At 41.1% G+C, this 22723-nt stretch overlaps 1 protein-coding gene across 4 annotated transcripts in view; it reads right to left on the bottom strand.

The window, feature by feature from the left end:
- The window catches only part of CORIN (corin, serine peptidase), a 246408-nt gene that overhangs the window by 67791 nt on the left and 155894 nt on the right, over positions 1-22723 (bottom strand). For all 4 annotated transcript variants that reach the window (XM_082728362.1, XM_082728363.1, XM_082728364.1 and 1 more), the window contains 4 exons: positions 13726-13833; positions 10139-10249; positions 8314-8430; positions 4361-4456 (listed from right to left, as the gene is read on the bottom strand). In XM_082728362.1, coding sequence (XP_082584488.1) covers positions 4361-4456; positions 8314-8430; positions 10139-10249; positions 13726-13833 — 432 coding nt within the window. The remainder of the gene's footprint in view (positions 1-4360; positions 4457-8313; positions 8431-10138; positions 10250-13725; positions 13834-22723) is intronic.

The following is a 22723-nucleotide window of genomic DNA, read 5'->3' as shown; positions in this document are numbered from 1 at the left end:
CAATCCCAGGATCCTGAGATCATGACCTGAGCCGAAGGCAGCGGCTTAACCCACTGAGCCACCCAGGCACCCCTCCTTATTATGATTTTTAATAGCTCTTTCATGAGTTTTCTAAGGTGAACACCTTGTACATACCTCTCAGATCAAGAAGTTGAACTTTGCTAAACATCCCAGATGGCCCTCCGTTTACCCTGTCTTCTACCAACTTCTCCTTTCTTTGCAGAGTAATGACTTTCATAGTTATCACATCCTTGCTCTGCTTTATAGTTTTATTACCTAAGTGTCTGCCTCACCCTGAATACTACAGTTAAGCCTGCCCATTTTTTAAAACTTGTTTTGTCTTCTAAGTCTCTCAATCTGGGTTCCCCCCCCATCCTTTTATTTTTAATTAGACTTTAGCCATTGAAGCACTCAGGGATTTGACTGTAGAGTGTGCCAGAGTGTGAGTTTTGCTGACTACCTATTCCTGGGGAACTTAAATATATTCCCCTGCCCTTCCTACTTCCTGAACACTGGCAGCTGCATGCAGAGTGTTAAGTTTCTTCCCTTAGGGAAGACTGTAGGTGCTATGGTGTTCTTCCATCAGAAGGTGATTTTTTTCTTTTGGGGGATGTCAGCAGCTGTAGATGCTCAATGTCCTGACCCATTAATTCACCAATGCATGGTACCAAATATAAAAAATTTGTTACCAAATGGTAATATTCTAATTTAATCATTCATTTTTCACTCATTCGTGGGGTAAGCTTTTAGAAAGAGATCATTCCTCTCAACTCCCATTTGCTCCCAAGGACTGAAGTCTTTAACCGTAATGGTGTTTGGCTTTCTTACCACACCCCTATACTATTTGCTCCTTCCAACTAGAGACTGCAAGCAGAAGGCAGTAAATTGAGAGGTTGGTAGGAAAGTATTCAAAGAACAAAGCTGTTCATTGCTTCCTCAATGTTGGAGACAAAGAATTGCATGAGCAAACATGTAGAACTAACAGTCAATGGAACACTGAGAGGAACAAGAGAGCCCCTGGGGTATGACAGTCATAGTTGGCTTCATACAGCCATGGCGGTCATGGGCACAGAGAATTGGGGAAAGACACGTGCCCAGGAACTGCTCTTTCCACAGGATTCCCCAGTTGTCTGGATTGTACACTCCAAGGTGGGCGTGATGAATTAGTCCCCCATACCATGGGGAGGGGAAATAGCATTCCTGCTCCCACCCTGAGGCAAGGATATGTCTGTATTGGGGCGCCTGGGTGGCTCAGTGGGTTAAAGCCTCTGCCTTCGGCTCAGGTCATGATCCCAGGGTCCTGGGATCGAGCCCCGCGTCAGGCTCTCTGCTCAGTGGGGAGCCTGCTTCCTCCTCTCTCTCTCTGCCGGTCTCTCTCCCTACTTGTATTCTGTCTGTCAAATAAATAAATAAAAATCTTAAAAAAAAAAAAAGGGATACAGCTGTATTTTGCCTCCTAGCAGGGCATAACAATGTCAAAGATTCTGGGTCATGAGTGGATGTGGGTCTACTGTGATACTTCACCTATCAGTACACAATGCCATCAGAAATGTGGTTTTAGGGCGCCTGGGTGGCTCAGTGAGTTAAGCCTCTGCCTTCAGCTCAGGTCATGATCTCCAGGTCCTGGGATGGAATTCTGCATCGGGCTTTCTGCTCAGCAGGGAGCCTGCTTCCTCCTCTCTCTCTCTGCCTGCCTCTCTGCCTACTTGTGATCTCTCTCTCTCTGACAAATAAATAAACAAATAAATAAATCTTAAAAAAAAAAAAGAAGAAGAAGTGTGGTTTTTAGGCTTAAAAAACCCAAACAAAAGAAACTATAGGCATCTCTGGGAATCCCAGACAAGCCATGGACTTCTCCACTGAAAACTTTGAAAGCTATAAAGACTTTTTCACATTTGGTTTCAGGGATGTTACATACCCTTACAGCCTAGTCATGAACAAACCACTAAAGTCATCATTTTCAACCTTGGCTATACCTTGGAGTCACCTGGAAATGTAAAAAATATTGACGCTTGGGTCCCACTCAGTATTATCTTTAGGGACCCATAACATTTTATGGTTGGGCAAGAACAGGGGTCTTCAAGGACTAGAATCCCAGCAACTCCAGTAAGAGGCTGACTCCACCAGACAGAATATCCATACTCTTCAAACTCCTATTTTTATTAGCCCGGAGCCAGAGAAAGACAATGCTGTGTAGTTGGGCCCTAGAATCTAAGCCACAGTCTCTCCGGTGGTAAAGATCTTCAAATAATTAATCACATTTTCAAGTTCATGAAGTTTTCTGAGAGAAGATGCTACTGGCCCAACTTTACAGAGAACCAGGTACACACATACCATCATGAATCTCTTTGAAAGATGAGGAAAAAAAAACCACCTGTACATTGGAAGGTGTTCTTAATAACACAGAAGGAATGAGGGACCAATGAGCAGCCCAGTGCCTGGCACTCAGAAGAGGGATGAACAAATTTCTGCTGAATAAATATGGAAAGAATCTGGCAAGAACATCTGTGGTGAATGAAGATGCTGGAGAGACCGTGAGATGCTAGGGGCATTGTTTCGAGTGTACTGAAAGAACATAAAGAGAAAACGTAAGAGAATGTAGTACCCGTGAGAGGAAAGATGGCGGCGTGTGTTCTCCCACATGGAAAACTTATCTCCAGGAAGGCAGAAATCATGTCTCCCTTCTCTGCCATTAGAGTGCCCAGTGCCCATCCCAGAGCCTGGAACGCTGTTGTGCCCGCTGTAAATACCAGTGGACCATGAGCCAGAGTTCTCTTGTGCCTTTCTTTCCACCTTTTTTTTTTTTTTTTTGACAGGTATAACATATTTTTACATTTTGGGTTTTGACATATTTCAGAAATGGAGAAGCTAGGACAAGATGCACTCAATATTTCTCACCCAAATTGGACACAGGCTAACACTGCCCTTTCAACTTTTTTTTTTTAATTTAATACTAAGTGCCGTTCCCTGTTGGACAATCCCTGAAACTTTAATAATAAACACATGTCTTTGAGATGACACTGTTCCTATTCAAAATTGCTCATGCCAAGTTCAAGGTGAAGGAAAGAACCACATCTGGAAAAGTTCCAGAGCAGAAGGGGGATAAAGCAAAGTGTGAAACAATGGACCCAGGACCTATACATATACATATACACATAATTATCAAACATATACACACACACACATCTTTAAATCAGTTTAGAGTGAGTAAAGTGGCAGTATGTCTTAATGGTCAGATTAACATCTCTCTCAACTGTTCTCTCATACAGAAGTGGAGAAGGGCTGGGTATCACACTGTTAAATAGTTATAAAGTTTATTATTAAGTGCTCATGAAATTAAACAAAAAAATCCTCTCAGTCAGGTTTTTCATTGGCTGCCTCCCTCACGCTCCTGGGGTTCCAGGAGAAGCCACTATTAGCTCTACAGTGACACAGAAAGGTCACTGAGTCAAACTAGGACCAGAATCCTTCAGACGTTCAACTAGGAGATACTTTCAAACCTTTTTGCCAACTGAAACTTGACAGATCTGCTTTGAAATCTCAAGCCCTACCTGGAAGAGGAGGCCAAATATTAATTACAAAAAGTGAAAGAAGTGAATCGAGTATGAAAGTGGAGCCCACAAATACGAACTCATTACTAGAAATCAGAGTTTTCAGCGTCTGTCTGATTCATTTTCAACTTCCCACAAGAGCCCACTGCGCCCCACACTTCTCCTGCCCATTCTCCCCCCCTAAAGGAATTCCACCTCCCCCCAAGCTAATTCAGAGTGAGCCAACAGTCTACACCAAACAAATTTACATAACAGCTACCAGATCTTTCTAGGTCAGCACAGCTCCTGTAAAGGTGAGAGTAAGTGTTATGAGGAGAACAGACGGCCACAGCTCTCTGCGCTGTTTAGATGAACCTCGTATTTGCTTCTTGGATGAAGTTTCCATTTTTGAAGCTCTGCTTTAAGAGGGAAGGAAGAGAGCATCTGCCTGCAGGCCGAGCCAAGAAAGTAACACAGACGAGCTGATGTTGAAGGGAAAGTAATGGTCATGCTATCAGGCAATTTGGGATTTATAGGCCATTCATAGTGACACATTTGTTTCTGATTTAAGTCAATTAAGACCATTTTGTTTCTTTTCTGCTACCACATGCAACCTTTAAAAAAGAAAAAAGAAATATATATGTATATATGTGTGTGTATATGTATGTGTGTGTATATATATGCACGTGCACAAGTGCACACACACACACACACACACACACACATATTTGGAAGGATTCCAGACTTCAATTTTTTCCTGTCAATTCCAAAGAAAAAGGCAAAATGCATATCCCGACATGGTGATGGCCCTTGTCAGCTGCTGTACTTACTACAGTTGTTCGGGTCACAGAGGGAGCTGCCACCACATGAATCAAGGCAGGAAGTGTAGAGGCATCTTTGGTCGCCTTCTTGACATGGAGCCTGACCTACAGAGGGGGGAAAGGCACACTTGTTTCATCGTCTGTAAATTCCTCACACTAGGATTGAAAGCATCAAGGACGTCTTGTGGAGCTGAGGAATGACATAACTTTAATTCCCTTCCAATTTCTCCAAAAATAGTGAACACATGTTAAATATGTAACTTTCTGGATTAATTTTCCTGGCAACTAAATACAGTTATTCCAAAAGGATTCTGTAAGAACAAAGAAATAAGAGGCAAGCTATCCTACAAAAGGGGCTCTTGTTGCTTTTCATGGGGGGTGAGGGGAAGTGTTTTATGTTTACTTGGATGAATAAACTGGATTACAAAAAAAAAAAGTAAGTGATTGGAGAGAAAGGCCAGCATAATGATCTGGAATCTTGAACACCAAACCATATTATTTTAAGGACTCATTTGCACCCAACTCTAGTCTTCCTCATAAGGAAAATGCTTTCCCTAAAAATAAATAGGGCATCGACGCCAGTACAGTGAGGATAGTTTGTCATGGCGCAAGTCTTGGGCAGCTGCAATCTGTATTTTCTGTATGTGCTTAGAAAGTATCACTGGCCTAGCTGTGATGACCTGAGAATTGGGTTTCTTGTTTCCAAATGAATAAGAGCAGTAGTGTCAGCCTAATGGCTTTTCCTTAAGGTATGTAGAGAGGAAACTGCTTTTCCCATTGATTTCCTGGTCATTTGTCGGTGAAATGGCAAAGGTAATAAATTACTGCCCATTCTCTTTTTAGCTCTTGCCCATTAAAGCCAATTACTTTCAGATATGTCACCGGGAATCTAAATAATCTTGCAAGACATTTTTAAGAATAATTAACAGTATGCATATACATATAATTGTTCTCATCTATAATTCTAAGACAATGTTTATTACACTGGACTCTTCCCATTAATGTGCAACAGTATATATTATAACCTCGAAGAAATGAGATGCCACTCGTGGTCTTTTTTGTTTTTTTTAAATAACATCAGAGTCAAACCATCGTTGCAAGGTAAGCCAGGGTCAATTCCATGAGTTTCATCTCTCTCTCTCTTTTTTTTAAATTTGGAAGTATTTATTTCTATTAATTTTTTAAATTTCTTTTCAGCGTAACAGTATTCATTGTTTTTGTACCACACCCAGTGCTCCATGCAGTAAGTGCCCTCCCTAATACCCACCACCTTGTATCTCTTAAATAATTTTAATAAGACGCCATGCATGCATTATTTCAGCAGATACTGAGTGTCTGCTGTGTGACAAGCTTCTGTGACCAGCTGTACAATGAAGCATTAAAAGATGAAAGCAGTGAAATGGCTTATATTCTAACTCGGGGGATGGCCATGGCCAGAGAACCTTACCATGCTGTGTGATCATTGTGCCACTGAAGGCATATGTAAGGCAACAGAAGCAGACTAGGACAGCACAGGGAGAGCTTCTTGAAGAAGGAGTTCTTAAGGCAGCTGGGTTAAGTTGGCATAAGAAGGTAGAATGGGTTTCCCAAGCAGACACAGAATACGCAAAGGCTGGAGTGGAGAGCATAGGTTGGCCTCACTGTAGCCTCAGGGAGGCTAGAAGGGAAGGCTGAGAGCAGAGCCTGAGGGCTGTAATGGCCTGAATCTTGGACTGGGCCCAAAGTCTTGGGTGGCTCTTATTTCCCTCCCCAACCTCTCCAGCAGAGCCAGCCTGGGCTTACTGGTGGCAATATTCTGAAGCAGTACCCTCTTCCCCTTCACTCCTGAATTGAATCATAGTGGCCTTCTCCCGGTACCTTCCGGATGTCTTGCTCCTTTCCTCCCTCGGACCTTTGACCAAGCAGTTCCCTGTGCCTGAAATGCTTTTCTTCCAGTCCCACTTTCCTTTATTAAGTCAACTCCACTCATTCTTCAGATTTTTGTGCCAACATCTCTTCCTCAGGGAACCTTTCCTGATGCCTTGTACAAGACCATGCATCTCATATATGGCACGGAGCTCCCTGAATCTTCCCTCATGGCCTACGTCACTCCATGGTGAGACAATGACTTGCACAGTAATTTCCATCATGCCAGTCTTGCCCAGGAGCCTGCAACCTCCATAAGGAGTTTCACTTGCCACAAATTCCCCCGTGGTTAACCACCTATGAGCGCCATGACATTCATTTATTAAGTTAAATGCATTTGATTAAGTAATATAAAGATGATAAAATCTGACTTTTGTTCCATTTCATCACATGACCTTCTTGCATCTTACATATGTAAGGAAATACTTTATAAATCTCGCCATTGCATAGGGAAGAATCCAAGATTATTTCAAACAGAGATGAATTATGTAGAAAGAAAGAACAATTTAATCCAAAGGGAGGTGCTTGGCTGATAGGCACATAATAACTCATGGCTAGAAAAGAATCTGCTTCTGAATTTTAAAACTGGTAAAACAAAGCACTCTTTATCAGATGCTATAGGTATTAAATCTGTGACTAAAAGTGTCTCTCTTTAGGACTGGAATGCTTTTTCCCTAAAGCAATTTTAATGATCAGTGTTTATTAAGACAAAACTACTAGAGCCACAGGTGACCAATCTCATTGGCCGATTTGTGATATGCCCAGCCCAAGACATGTTTGAACACAAGAGCCACGTAATAAGAGCTCCCATTTCTAGAGTGTTCCCCACAAGTCAGCTCTGTGACTCTAAGTTTGCAGGCACTGAACCCAAGACCCAACAGAGCTCAGGGACCAGCCTAAAGTGAACCAGGGAGCAGAGCTGGTGCCTGAACCCAGGGAGCTGGGCCCCAACAGCCACCTTCTTAATGACTAGGCTATGCTGGTGAGGGGCTAGGTCACATATAAACAAACATAGTGATCTGTCAGTCAAGGGGTATTCCTACCAGCCTGTGCTGAGAAATGCTTTGACACAAAGTGAAGCTTCAAACAATCAGTGAGGATCTTTCTTCTCTGAGAGACATAAACATTTGAAAAAACAACTTATTTGATTTACGTTTTCTTTTTGATTTTCACAGATGACATCAGCGACCCTTCCCAAGTGTAACAAAGTACATGGTTCTGTCATGTGAGACATGAAACTGCTTCTTTGTGATGAATCACTAAACTCTACTCCTGAAACCAATACTACACTATATGTTAACTAACTGGAACTTAAATAAAAACTTGAAATAAAAAAATAAAATGGCACTGGGGCATCTGGGTGTCTCAGTCAATTAAGCCTCTACCTATGGCTCAGGTCACAATCTCAGGGTTCTGGGATCGAGCCCCGCATCGGGCTCCTTGCTCAGTGGGGAGTCTGCTTCTCCCTCTAAACCTCACACCTCTCATGCTCTCTCTCTCTCAATCTCTCTCAAATAAATAAATAAAATAGTTTAAAAAAACAAGTAAAAATGACACTGCCAGGCAAAAGAAGAAGAAAAAAAAAAAAAAGAAAAAGGAAGCGCTTCTCTGAACACAGTTATTTTAAAAGTTTTCTCATTTAATTTCCAGAAGCCAATTCCTCCTAACTGGAACCTAATCTAACTTAATGGAATGCTGTGTATTCAGCTTTTCCTTTATCATCGTGTTGACCTTCCCCATAACCCTTAACCGAATCTCCCACTCTGTGTAAGCGTTCAGCCCCCATCATCTACCCTGGGGAATGACTGTTCACGTACGATGCTCCAGAATTCTATTCACAAGAAAGGCTTTTTGGGTGGGCCAGCACTGTGAGGAGCTCCGCACCAGGCAATCTGGAAGGATGTATAGGGGAATCCCACGTGAACATGAGATCACCGCCAAGGCTCTGCTTGGTTCCCCAGGAAAGGCGGCAGGAAGGAACACACGGGGTAGGCACGCACACTTATGCACGGGGTAGGCGCGCACACTTAATGCATGGGGTAGGCGCGCACACTTACTCTGGCTGCAGTTCTCCTCGTCCGTGCCGTCCCTGCAGTCCTCGTCCCCGTCGCACTGGAAGGTGCTGGGGATACACTGTCCGCTCCGGCACTCGGCCAGACCCTGGCTGTGACAGGCTGTGGAAAGCCAGAACAGTGGTCAGTGCACCGCCTCGTCCTTCTTGGCCTCTGGGTATAGACGGTGCCCGCTTGTGTGGCATCACCAAGAAAGGAAGTGTTCTAAGTATCTGTGTGGTCTGCGTAAGTGAAGCACTGTGCCATCGATGTGTTTCAGTCCAACTGTTTCTGGAATGGCAAGTATTCTTTCTGGGCTCCCCCCCGCCTTATTAAATGACACTTCCTAAAAATTCACTTTTTCTTGATAAGGGCACAGTAAGAAATTGTGTTAATGATGTTAATGATCTGTAGATTTACTGTGCATAGAAAAGCTGTAATTTTATTAAAGGCTTGTTATCCGGTAATAACTGTGCTGGGAGTGGTACGGATCTAATCTCAAATCCTCGTAACAGACTTGCAAAATTGATATTATCAACCTGGTTTAGAATAAGGAAATTAAAGTCTAAAGAGTTTAGCATCTGTCTCAAAGTCACAAGGCTGTGAAAAGCGGTGCCAGAATGTGAAGGCAAGCTTGTCTGACTCTAAGCCCAAACATTTCATTTTATTCCAACCCTATCTAAGAGGCCAATAAAATGACATATGCAAAAGCACTTGCATAGTACCCTGCATGCAATAAACACCTTATTTCAAAGCTTGCTTACGGCATCTGACATTTGAATGGGATGGTCTAATGGCCACTCACCTTCCATTCCTGAAGGTTGACTCAGTTTTATCCCTATTGTCCTTTGGAGCATCAGAAACCCATGTATCTTGTGGCCCCAGCCTTCCCTGTTGCTGTCTAATATTAAAGCTCCTTATGCTTGCACTAAGGCTCAACACCAGAATCGTCATACTCGAGTACCACAGCCTTGCTTTCCCATGATCCCTCAAGACACAGCCCACTCTGTCCCACTATGTCCACCAACAAGGACTCAAGTGATATTTCCAGTTCCAACTCAATTCAGGACGGGGAGAGTTGGGCATTGCATTTGCTAATAAATTTACATGACTTTTCCTATGTCAAAATAAAAACCATGCAACCCACATTTCAATTTTTGCCTCAAATTATAGGCAAGTCACATATTCAGTCTCGTATGTATCAACTTTGTTGACTCTTATTAGATAGCAAAAGATGGAATAAAAACTTAAATTAGTGTGAATATGCATAAAATACATCATATTAACTCCTTGAGGTCAATATTGCTCTCTTTTAACATCTAACTTCAAGATTCAGGGCTGTTTACTCACCCAGAAACACGACAGCCCGTAAAGTTATAATTACTGTTGTGCACTCTGAGTAACTCCATGAGCCACAAAGGCTTTCTTCTTTCTGGCAATTCTCTCCATGTTTTCTGACAAATGGGGCCCGAGAACATGTTTCAGGGCTCCTGCAAGGAAACCTAACTGCTCATATATATTTTGCAGGAAAAAAGTCTCCCGATCTTTGGGAAGAACACCTCACTGGACAAAGTCACGGATCCAGAAGGTGTGTGGCCAGTGATGGGGAAAAACAGACACCTGCTTGGCCAGAGCAGCCAAATAAGCTTGGAGTTGTGGGGAGAGACATGTGGAAGCCAGATACATGGCATTCCTCATCACACCACTTAATTATTATCTTTATAGACTAGAGCCAAAGTATGACCATCTTCCGTTTGAATGCCAGATATTGTATTTGTCTAACGAGGCAGTGATGAAAAGATAAGCAAATAGAAACCATCAGGGCACTCACAGCAGTTGACTTCGTCAGACTTATCCACACAGTCATGGTCACCGTCACACACCCACTCTATTGCAATGCAGCGCCCATCTCCACAGCGGTGCTCCCTTGTGGGACTGCAATCTGGAGACAAGAGAAACTTGTGGTGATGTGGAGAACCAGCATGACAAACATTTAGAACGGCATGACTCACAGCTCCAGCTGGAGATCCGATACCCTCAACCCTTTTTCCAGGATGGATCTGAAACAGCCATGCCACTTCTACACAGGCATGTGACCCACTGGCCACCATCTCTACGGGGTAAGACCAGCTTTCTCAGGACCCACAGTTTGTTCCTGTCTTTTTTTTTATTTTGTTTAGTTGTTGTTTTCTTTCCCTATGAAAAACGTTTGATTTTTATGTTGGTTAAAATAAACAGAATTGTGATATAAGTTTAACAATGTAGATAGCTGATTTGATGAATCTGTGACAACCCTACCACGCTTCTAAGAATTGTAACCTAACTCTTTATGGTAAACTGGGAAGGCAGATTATCTCCAGTCCTCTCTCCTGACCCTAAGCATGGGCTTTCTGCCAAACTACCTTAAGATACACTCATATTGGAAAAAACTGCTGGGTAAAAAATTTTTTACATGATTCTTTTTATCCTGGATTTAACCTCCTCCCCAAACTATACATTCCTGGAGAAAAAAGGGAATTAAGTGATGTTTCTCCTCACAGAGAGCAGGATCTATAGGATTCTTTACCATGAGACATGGAATAGCCTTGATATAAATAACCCTTCAAAAGATATGTGTGACTAGCCAAACTTGGAAAGAGTTCATCGATAGATGAATGGATAAAGAAGATGTGGTGTAATCAGAAAGGATGAATACCCAACTTTTGTATCAACATGGACAGGACTGGAGGAGATTATGCTGAGTGAAATAAGTCAAGCAGAGAGAGTCAATTATCATACGGTTTCACTTATTTGTGGAGCCTAAGGAACAACACGGAGGACATGGGGAGATGGAGAGGAGACGGGAGTTGGGGGAAACTGGAAGGGGAGAAGAATCATGAGAAACTATGGACTCGGAAAAACAATCTGAGGGTTCTGAAGGGGCGGGGCGGGGGGGAAGTTGGGTCAGCCTCGTGGTGCGTATTATGGAGGGGACGTATTGCATGCAGCACTGGGTGTGGTGCATGAACAGTGAATTCTGTTACACTGAAAAGAAATTAAATAAAAAAAAGAAGATATGGGGTATATACACAGTGAGATATTACTCAGCCATCAGAAAGGATGAATACTTACCATTTACATCATGTGAATGGAACTGAGAGAAACAGGTCAATCAGAGAAAGACAAATTATATGGTTCCACTCATACATGGAATATAAGAAATAGTGCAGAGGATCACAGGGGGAAGCGGTGGGAGATGAAAGGGAAGTCATCTGAGAGGGAGCAAAACCATGAGAAACTCTTAGCTATAGGAAACAAACTGAGGGCCACTGGAGGGGCGGTGGGTGAGAGGACAGGGTGACTGGGCGATGCGCATCAAGGAGGGCAACTGATGAATCACTGAACACTTACATCGGAAACTAATGATGTACTACATGTTGGTTAACGGAATCTAAATTAAAAAAGTAAAAATAGGGATGCCTGGGTGGTTCAGTGGGTTAAGCCTCTGCCTTCGGCTCAGATCATGATCTCAGGGTCCTGGGATCAAGTCCTGCATTGGGCTCTCTGCTCAGTGGGGAGCCTGCTTCCCTCTCTCTCTCTGTGCCCATCTCTCTGCCTACTTGTGATCTCTTTCTCTGTCAAATAAATAAATAAAAATCTTAAAAAAAAAAAGTAAAAATAAATAAAAGATATCTGTGGATTCACGGATGACAGATTCAACACTGGAGAACTATCATGAGTATCCGTGAGCAGTGCCACTGTCACTGACAGAGTCACGGAGCGATCATGGATCTGAGAAGGCATAGTGTACCAATCAAGTAAGGTATATGGAAGATGGACTGCAGAGAAAAGAAAGACCCAATAGATGGGAAGCCTGTGCAGAAACCAGAAGAACCAGCACAATGCTCTCAGCCTGCTCACAATGGGTAGTTGGGGCAGAGACTGGTCTAAGGGAAAGCTGTAATTCTTACCAGGGCATAGGACATAGGCACCTTTAGATCGCACCCCTACTATCTTCAGAGGAAATATGTTGAGTGGTAAGACCATTCTTCTTCACACAGTAACTATACCCTGGCCCTCTCCACTGACCTGTCCAAGCACCAAGCTACACTCGAGCCCTCCACCCCATGCCCCCACATTTCCCCCCTCTTTTCTCCAGTGATCTCACTGGTCAAAGGAGGGTCTGTCTGAATTAGATCAATTTACAAGACCTCTTCCAACTATAAATCCTGTGATGTATACTATGAGAACTGCCTCTCACTCTTTGTTCCACCATTTTTCAGTCTCAGAAGGCAATCTGTATCTACCTAGTGACTTGTGAGATGATTTGTACATATACAAACTTCCAGTATTTTTATGGATACAGTGAGGAGCAGCTGGACAGCGACTTCTAGAAACGACCTAGTTTCCCAGTATGGGGCCATTTCTGACACTTGCCACTCCGAAGCATTCCTCTGACCCTTCCCCAACACCCACTTCAATATTCTCTAATTACTAAATATTATTTCACATCATTTTTCCTCCTCATCTTAGCTTGTCTTTCTGTTCATGTCACTCAATAATACAAGACCTAAAAATTCTAAAGGTAACCACAAGTCAAAAACGTAAATACACAAAAGGAATGTTGCTGCTTTTAATGCATGAAATGCCATTCACAATTGAACACAGCTTTTTAAATAGCAGGTCCGTTCTTTTATTTATTAAGATATAATGGACATAGAACACTGTGTGTGTTTATGCTAAGGGAGATAAGTCAAAGAGAAAGATAAATACTGTGTGACAGCATTTATATGTAGAATCTTCAAAAGTCAAATTTGTAAAAACAAGGAGTGGAAAGGTAGTTACCAGGGTCTGGGGTGAATTAGGAAGATGTTATTTATAGGTATAAACGTGTAACTAGTAGATAGGTTCATTTTTTACAAGATCAGATCAGATTGTGTACATAAAATAAATGTGCTTGTCCTAACCCTAGGTGTCAGTTCTACAGAAGTCATCCCTGCCATGCTAGGCTATCAGTTAAAGGAGGGGTCCTTGTTTGCATATAATAAGGGGATCAGCCACACGACAATTTATCTGTCCTCAAAGTTTTGCTCAAGAGCTCAAAATCTAAATGTGGTTAGAGCCACTGACTCTAACCAAAAAAGAAACAGAACATCCTCAAGGAGAAAAATTTATGAACATATTAACAATTCTTACCCGTCTTTCCACCCTACTTCTTAAGCATTTCCTTATTACAACTTTATGTAAGAAATATGACATTGACACGTAAGACATGACTAAGACTAGCAATTGAAAAAACCTCCTCTTTCTAAAAATTAAGAAACCAACCATTTTGTCATTTATTCTGCTAACCACATTAACAAACAATGAGCTACGGATTCTGCATTACACATTTTTGTAAGTTTCAGTGAAAACCTTTAGGGGAACAATGCTACTTACCACAGTTCTGCTCATCACTCAGGTCCCCGCAGTCATCGTATCCATCACACACGAGGCTAGAATTGAGACACTTGCCTGTGTGACAGTGGAACATATTCTCACTGCAATCTGCACAAAAGAGAAGCCACTGATGTGTCACTAGTAGAACAGGGTGTTATCATGGTTATTCACTGAACAAAAGCATATCATGGGAGGCAAATCATAATGGTAACCAGGTCCACATCTACTCTTACCAGCGAGGAGACTATGGTACAGAGAGAGCCAAGGTCTTGCTCAAGCTCACTTAATAAGTGACTGCAGTGTCACGACTAGGACCTTCTGGCTTCCAAGCTGATACTTCTATCACTATCTGAAGGTCTTTATCTGAGACCCACCTTATGTTACCCAAAACTCCTTTATAGTCAAATATGAGCACAGAAACTCTCGAGTCACCATAGTTCCTAATGAATTTCATGTTCATTCAGAATGAATGACTTTTTTTTAAATACTTAAGTCATGTTCATTTTATTAAATCAAAACATTGAGTCTTTAAATCTAAAAGATGCTTATTTTTGCTACTATTAAATTCTGCCATATATATATTTTTTATTAACATATAATGTATTATTTGTTTCAGGAGTATAGATCTGTGATTCTTCAGTCTTATACAATTCACAGCCCTCACCATAGCACATACCCTCCCCAATGTCCATCCCCAGAATGAATGACTTTTAATAGAAGGTGAGTAGTTATTTCCTTGAAACGTTTCCTTTAAAATTAAAGTCTGGGGGCGCCTGGGTGGCTCAGTGGGTTAAAGCCTCTGCCTTTGGCTCAGGTCATGATCTCAGGGTCCTGGGACTGAGCCCCGCATCAGGCTCTCCACACAGAAGGGAGCCTGCTCCCCCCCACCCCTGCCTGCCTGCCTCTCTGCCTACTTGTGATCTCTGTCTGTCAAATAAATAAATAAAATCTTAAAAAAAAAAATAAAAATAAATAAAATGAAGTGAAAGTCTGGTTTTGTCAATGATAAGCATAAAAATAGATGAGAGAAAACATTAGTGAGATGATGATGTTGCTATTTTCAAGCAAATATCACTTAAGTCAATTTAGTGTTTCATAACAAGACCTTCAAATAAGCAATACCGGACTACATTACAGTGGCAAGATAAGATGAAGTGATATGCAATCTCAAGGAGCTTAAGGTTTAATATGGAAGTAAGCAACATGAGACAGAATTTTAATAAGATAGATCTTGTACTTGGGTATCCTGGTTCTGTCATCTACTAGCTGTGGGAACTTGAGTGTATTAATTAAAATCCGAGTCTGTGAATTGATTTATGAAATTAAGATAAGGTCAATTATTTAAAAGGTTTCAGGGGAAGAGATTAATAAAAGCATGTAATGTAAATTAATATGTGTAAGATGCCAACACAATCCAATGGAAACATGATACTCTTCAACAAATGGTGTTGGGACAATTGCAAAGTCTGGCTTTTACCTCAAACTGTACATTAAAATTATCTCAAAGTGGATCACAGATTTCAATGTAAGAGTTAAAATTATGAAGCCTCAAGAAAAAAAATAGGAAAAAAATCTTTTTGACCTTGGAAGAACTCTTGGATGTAACAAATTTTCAGATACAACAAAAAAAGCACAAGCCATTAAAAAAATAATAATAAGTGGAGTTTATTTAAAAAAAAAACACACACACACACATTTGTAGGATGCCTGGGTGGCTCAGTAGGTTGAGCATCTATCTGCCTTTGGCTCAGGTCGTGATCCCAGGATCTTGGGATCGAGTCCCTCATGGAGCTCCTTGCTCAGCGGGGAGCTTGCTTCTCCCTCTACCTGACCTACCCCCTACTTGTGCTCTCTCTCTCTCTCTCTGACAAAGAAATAAAATCTTAAGAAAAAAAAAAAAGAAATATATTAGTGCCTTAAAAGATACTATTAAGAAAATGAAAAGACAAGCCTCATACTGAAATAAGTATTGCAAGTCACGTATCTGGTAAAGGACTTACATCCAGAAAGATACAGGACCCCCACACTCTATAATAAGACAACTCAATTACAGACACACAAAAGAGTTGAATAGAAAATCTTCCCAGAAGACATCAAATAGCTAATAAACACATAAAAAGGTGCTCAGTATAATTAGTCATTAAGGAAATGCAAATTAAAACCACAACGAGGTACTATTACACATCACCTAAGATGACTATAATAATGATTTTTGGAAAAAAAAAAAACAGAAAATACCAAGTACTGGCAAGGATTTTGAGAAACTGAAGCTGTTATATATAGTTGGTGGAGATGAAAATAGTAAGGCCACATTAGAAAGCAGTACAGCAGCTTTTCGTAAAGTTAACTATAACCTTATCATACAATTTATGAATTCCCATCCTTAGAAATCTACCCAAAAGGAATAAAACATACATATACACAAAGACTTGCATGTAAACGTTCCTAGTAGCATTATTTATGATAACCAAAGTCTAGAAACAATCCAAACGCTCACCAGCTGGTGAATGAATAGTCAAGATATAAAATACTAGACATAATTAAATATTATCCACCAATTAAAAGCACCACACTAAGGGTATATGTGTCAACACAGATGAACCTCAAAACCATTATGCCAAATAAAAGAAACCAGATACAAAGACTACATATTGTGTGATCTATTTATGAAATTTCTGGAAAAAGAAAAAGAAAACTTACAGAGACAGAAATCAAAGCAGTGGTTATCTGTGGCTAGAGGGTTGGCAGTGGGGATTGACCACAAATAGGTGGGGGAAATTTGTGGAGAGATGAAGAAGTTCTAGAAGTAGACTGTGGTAATGGTCATACAACCCTGTAAGTTTACTAAAACTCAATGGGATAACATATGTTATGGAAATTCTACCTCAATAAAACTTTTAAAATGTTTAAACTAGTATGTGTAAAGAAGTCTGCATTTAATAGAAATAAGATTTCTTGAATGTATTGTTTTCTCTTATTTAAAGTAAATTAAGTTTAATGATCAATAGTCCGGTCTCCTAAATTCTAGCTGATTGTCTCTCCTCAAACATAAGTCTGCATCTCCTATGACTGGTGATCGGTACCTCTTCACTATAAATGTTCCAAACATTATAGTAATTCCTTATTAAAATTCTTGGGCATTGATCAGTTAAACTGTTAGCCACATGCATCAAAATATTTATTCCTCATATGAATCATAAATTTCTATTTCCTGACACATCCTTCTAACAAACTACTTAAATACTTTTAGAATCACATCATTTTAAAAGTCTAACGAGGGGCGCCTGGGTGGCTCAGTGGTTTGGCTGCTGCCTTCGGCTCGGGTCATGATCTCGGGGTCCTGGGATCGAGCCCCGCATCGGGCTCTCTGCTCCGCAGGAAGCCTGCTTCCCTCTCTCTCTCTCTGCCTGCCTCTCTGCCTACTTGTGATCTCTGTCAAATAAATAAATAAAATCTTTAAAAAAAAAAAAAATAAATAAAAGTCTAACGAGCCTTAGGGACCATCTGTTTAGTGCCTACAGTAAAAGGGTATGTATGGAACAACACACACACGTTCCTACACATATGCTCACACTTGTACATACGCAAAACTTTGTAAGTCCTTATAATTTTTTATTTCCCCCAGGCTGAATCATTTTAACAAGAAGGATGACTATCATAAGGGAAAAAGAACTAAAAAGAAGTCTCACTTTTCACCTGGACAGTTCTATCTCCTCCATCAGCAGAGGGCGCTAACTCTCCACCCTGCACACCACTGCCGCACCCCTACCACACTCAGGCTCTTGGAGTCAAGAAAGGTTACAACTTTGGTTCTCCTGCCCACCAAGCACAGTAGAGGGATTTGTGCATCAGAATATATACATTTCCTTGGGAAGATTCAAAGGTCTTTTTGATTTTTTTGTTTTTTCATTTAAATTACTCTTGTGGGAAATTTTGCAGTATGCGAGAATCAGCAATAATCAGGGGCCTCAACTTGACTGTCTATGCAAAGGTATTTGCATTCCCCAGAGGAGGGGGTGAGGTGGAGGAGTGACATATTTTAAACCACATGAGGTTTTTTTTTTTTTCTTAAGGCAGTGCACTTATATTTTCTTTTTTCTTTCTTTTTTTTTTTTTTTTTGGTACCACTGGGGAATCAAATACTCCTTTTAGAATCTGATTAACTGGGGTACCTGGGTGGCTCAGTGGATTAAGCCACTGCCTTCTGCTCAGTTCATGATCTCAGGGGCCTGGGATGGAGCCCCACATCAGGCTCTTTGCTCAGTGGGGAGCCTGCATCCCCCTCTTTCTCTGCCTGTGTCTCTGCCTACTTGTGATCTCTCTCTGTGTCAAATAAATAAATAAAATCTTAATTAAAAAAAAAAGATTAACCTGAAAACACACCACAAATTTCCAAAGATTCATGCAATGAATCTGTGAGGCCCATTCTGAAGACCTTGCTAATTCATATTAAAATACTTTGTTGTAGATATTTTTTAAATGAATACTGTCATTTATTAAATTATTTCATAAAAATATTTACTTAATAAATGGAGATGACTCAAGCTTTTTAAAAAATTCTTTATTATTCACACAAGTGTAGATTCAACTTTCCATTATTATGACTTCCTTGGTTAGAAGCCATTTTCAGAGTTTAGATACAAAACTAGCCGCAATGGGAAAACAACTTGTTACCTTCCTAAGGTCTGTGTGATAAGTAAACACACAAAACATTAACCAAGGCACTGTGCAGCAGAAATGAACAGCAAATACCCAAGATCACAGTGCCTCCTTTTATTGGAATAAATATTTATTTGAACAGAAAAGAGATGTTGTCAGTGCAATTTAGGGTCAACAAATCAAAATTTTCAAAAGCTTTTTGCTATGACTTTCTTGCTCAATAAAAGCATAATTTTACATAACCTAAGGTAGATGTTTTTCTAGATACAGATTTTTCTTCTTAACAAGTACCTGATGAAAAATGTAACTTCTAAAGTTCTTGCATGTTGATATTCACTTCAGTTTGGCATCTTACACTATGAACCTGTGTTGCCTCAAGTCAAGATTCAAGAATGGATACTCAATTTTCACACAGAGGCGCCCCCATTTTGAGATGACCAGAGAGATTACATGGTTTGCCCACAGCTGCCTGGCTCACGACAGCTACCCAGGCTTCTGGACTCCCTGGGTGCTTTTGACTATTGACTTTTAGCCCTGAAGGAAGATTTCTCAACAGCAGTACTGGTGACCATTGAAGGTGGGTAATTCTTGGTCGTGAGGACTGTCGTGTGCACTGTAGGATGCTCAACAGTCTCTCGTCTCTACCCTCTAAATGCCAGTAGCTCCTCCTCTAAACTTCACACTTATGGCAACCAAGTACCTCTCCATACACTGAAAGATGCTCCCTGGGTGGCAAAACTGCCCTCACTTTCGAGTCACTAAATTAGATTTTCTTGGACATCATTGGTGTCCAAGGCCTAGTTTCAACCACATCTTTCTAATAGCTTTCTCCACACCAACATAACTCCTCATAATCCTGCCCTCATCTGTACTCAAAGGACCTACCACCCCTCTCTTTTTGTTTAGGCCATTTTGCTTTTTTAACATCACCTCTATTATATTTGCTCTAAAGTACCATATTCAATCATCTCCATGTTTATATGTGAGATTAGACTCAAAGACTCATGAAGAAAGGAACCATGTCTTAACAGTCTTTAAATTCCCTGGGTATCTAGAACATGCTTCACACATAGCAAGAATTCAAGAAGATTCAATAGTTTTATTGGTTCCTGAAACAGATGTGGACCTTCCAGACATCTGAAGCTTCTTCCTTCAGCGCAGAATGTACTATTTTCCTTTTTATTATTTGAATGGAAATATTTCTGTTATTTACTTTCCTTCCTTAGTAAAAAGAATAGAGTAAATGCAGTCAATTTTAGTGATTCAGAAACATCACCTGGAATGCCAGTTTTTATTTTGTGCTGTTTGGATTGCTTCCCTTCTAAAATAGCTTCATGTGGTACTGGTTTTAAAACTGTTACAGATTTGGGGCGCCTGGATGGCTCAGTTGGTTATGCATCTGACCTTTGGTTTCAGCTCAGGTCATGATCTCAGGCCATGACATCGAGCCCCGTGTCTGGCTCCACATTTAGCGGGGAGTCTGCTTCTCCCTCTCTCCCTCTCCTTCTGCTCCTTCCCCCCCTAAAATAGATATAAAAATCTATTAAATAAATAAATAAAGCTGTTGTGGCTATTTTAGTGTTTCTGTTTCCTCTGCAGAGTATCCCCTGACCTTTATCAGCTGTCTCCATGACTTTCAGCGGGCATCCTTGACAGCCTGGAGGTGAGAGGCGCTGGGCAGGTGGATGGAGGTGAGGTCGGGGCGGGAGATGGAAGGGGAGGGACCATATAGTGAATAAGATCCCAATATTCACAACGGCAACCATCAGTCCTCACACTCTTTCAGCGTTATAGCGTGTCAGACAGTGGTCTATATGCAGGATAGGCAAGGGTTCGTTATTCTGCACAGGAGTTCTAGAGACAGTTACTGTTACTGTCTCCGTCTCACTGAGGAGGACACAGAGGCCCAGAGAGATGGAGTGACTTGCCCAGGTTCACAGAAGCAGGAAATGGTAAAGAAGAGATAGGAATACCGGCAGCCTGACTCAAGAGTTTACATGAGTAATCCCTACACTTTGTGGTTATTCATATAATTAACTATACTTAGAATAAGTAGTTAACACGTCATAATTAGTACAAGGTATCATTAGTAAAATATGTCGTATAATTATACTAAAACATAAGTCAACCAATTTTACCCAAATCCGAGCAAATGATTTCCAAAAGTATTTGACAGTGATTTTACGTGGCATAAAACATGTGGACTTGGTAGCGCCTGTTTTCTCTGTGACAACCATTTCCCTTGAAGCTTTTTCTATGTGACAGCCATTATCCATTTGCTAAGCACTAGCTGTGGGCCAGACACCACTCTAGAGCTGGTTATAGAATCAAAAGATTATAGGTGAGAAACAAAAGACACACCAGACCCCCTTTAGTCCAGCGGCTTGGAATCTGGCTGCATGTTAGAATTACCTGGGTGGTTTTGCAAAGCTGTTGCTGGGCTCCAGCTCCAGACCAACTGAATTAGGATTCCTGCAGGTGGGGCTTCCTGCAGATGCTATGTGCACATGGCTTCAATGAAAACCAGGAATAGAGAGGTAGCCTGCCTCAAGTCACAGAGTTAGAAATTTCTCAAAGAAAACTTTCTTAATTTTTGAAAATCTTTTCACCACACTGCTAACATTGTTCCAGGTGGTTGGAAATGCATTCATTCTATAAACACTAGTGGAAGAGACTGAGAAACAACATAATTAGTTAAGGGAGAAAACTCAGTAAGGAGTCCCAGATACTTGGCTTAATGGTATAATAGACAATTACATCCCAAAGTGTCACAGAGCATCCAAAAATAAATGTTTTCTTCTCCTATAAATGATCAGAAGATAATTGTTCACCAAATCTGAACTTTTATGGACAAGAATGAGATCTTGACATTTGCAGACAACATGGGTGGACCTGGAGGGTATTATGCTAATAAGTGAAATAAGTCAGACAAAGAAAGACAAATACTATACAATTTCATTTATATGTGGAATCTAGAAATCCAAACAAACAAACAGAAACAGACTCCTAAATACAAAGGAAAAAATTGGCGATTGCCAAAGGGGGAGCGGTCAGGGGATGGGTGAAATAGGTGAAGGGGAGTAAGAGGTACAACTTCCAGCTATAAAGTAAATAAGTTATGGGGAAGAAGAGTATACAGCACAGAGAATATAGTCGACAATACTGTATGGTGACAGACGTTGACTATACTTGTGAGCACTGACTAACATACAGAGCTGTCGAATCACTGTGCTGCACACCTAAAACTAATATAACACTGTGTGTCAATTACACTTCAATAAAAACAAACAAATAGCAGAGGACCAGGTTCAAATCATGCAGTGTGAATCACTGGCAAATTCATTCATGACTCTCAACCTCAGCTCTGCATCTGCACAAAAAGGTAATACCTCTTGGCTAAAAATTAAATCAAATCATGTCAATTCATTCTTCTAGAATAGTTGACAAATAATTCCTTCCCTTCCTTTCTTTGAAGGCAGTCGTCCTCCACCTATCCCCTGCCAGCACCCTGGGAGCCGCCATATTCTTCTGCTCCTCATTAGGAAAGCCCAGCAGAACTTCCTTCTCCCCTCAGGAGTATGGCGGCTGCAGTCACGCTCTGATTTACCTCCATGCCCTAATTCAGAACTCCACTACTCCTTCACCACAGGGCGGTGACAGTGGGAGGGTGGCACCCTCCATAAATGACTAAAGAGCCATGGGCACTGAATGCTGAAACTCCGAGTCGAATGCCCTCGAAAGTTCTGAAGCAACTACCTGTGAAGCTTTCAAGGTGTAACCGAGTGTAGGCAAATTTTCTGAGGGGATGTATTTTATTTCCTCAGCTGACCAAACCACATGGGTGTTAAAGTATGCTCCTGAGGAAAGCCTCTATCTTCCTTAATAAACTCTTCAACCCTTAGGACGTGATATATACCTTGCAGAACAGTAATACCTCGTTTGTTCAGTCGCTGACTAGGAAAATTTACTCCTTCCAATTCAATTCAACCGATGCGGCACCATCTCTTACTGTTTAAAGTGCAACGCTCCATGCGCTGGGTGCAATGAAGGAACATAATGGCGAGCCAGTGGTGGCCCACCGCTGGGGGGGGAGGCACATGCAGAATTTTAATAATATCCCATGGGCCGTATTGGGAGGTAAGGAAAAGATTCTAACACATTTCCCATAAATTGGATATAATTCTATTGAACCTACTGTGAGTGCTCTATAAATTATTCCTTCCTAACTCCACAGCAATACGGCCGAATGTAAGGCTACATCCTATGAAAATCTTTTTCATGTACAATCATATGCTACAGGTTTTTCTGAAGAGAGAATTCCAAATTATAAAAACAATAC

The sequence above is a fragment of the Mustela nivalis genome (assembly GCF_964662115.1).
Source record: "Mustela nivalis genome assembly, chromosome: 4".
Taxonomy (NCBI): Eukaryota; Metazoa; Chordata; class Mammalia; order Carnivora; family Mustelidae; genus Mustela; species Mustela nivalis.
The sequence above is the reverse complement of the archived record's forward strand: the minus strand, read 5'-3'. Positions and strand labels throughout refer to the sequence as shown.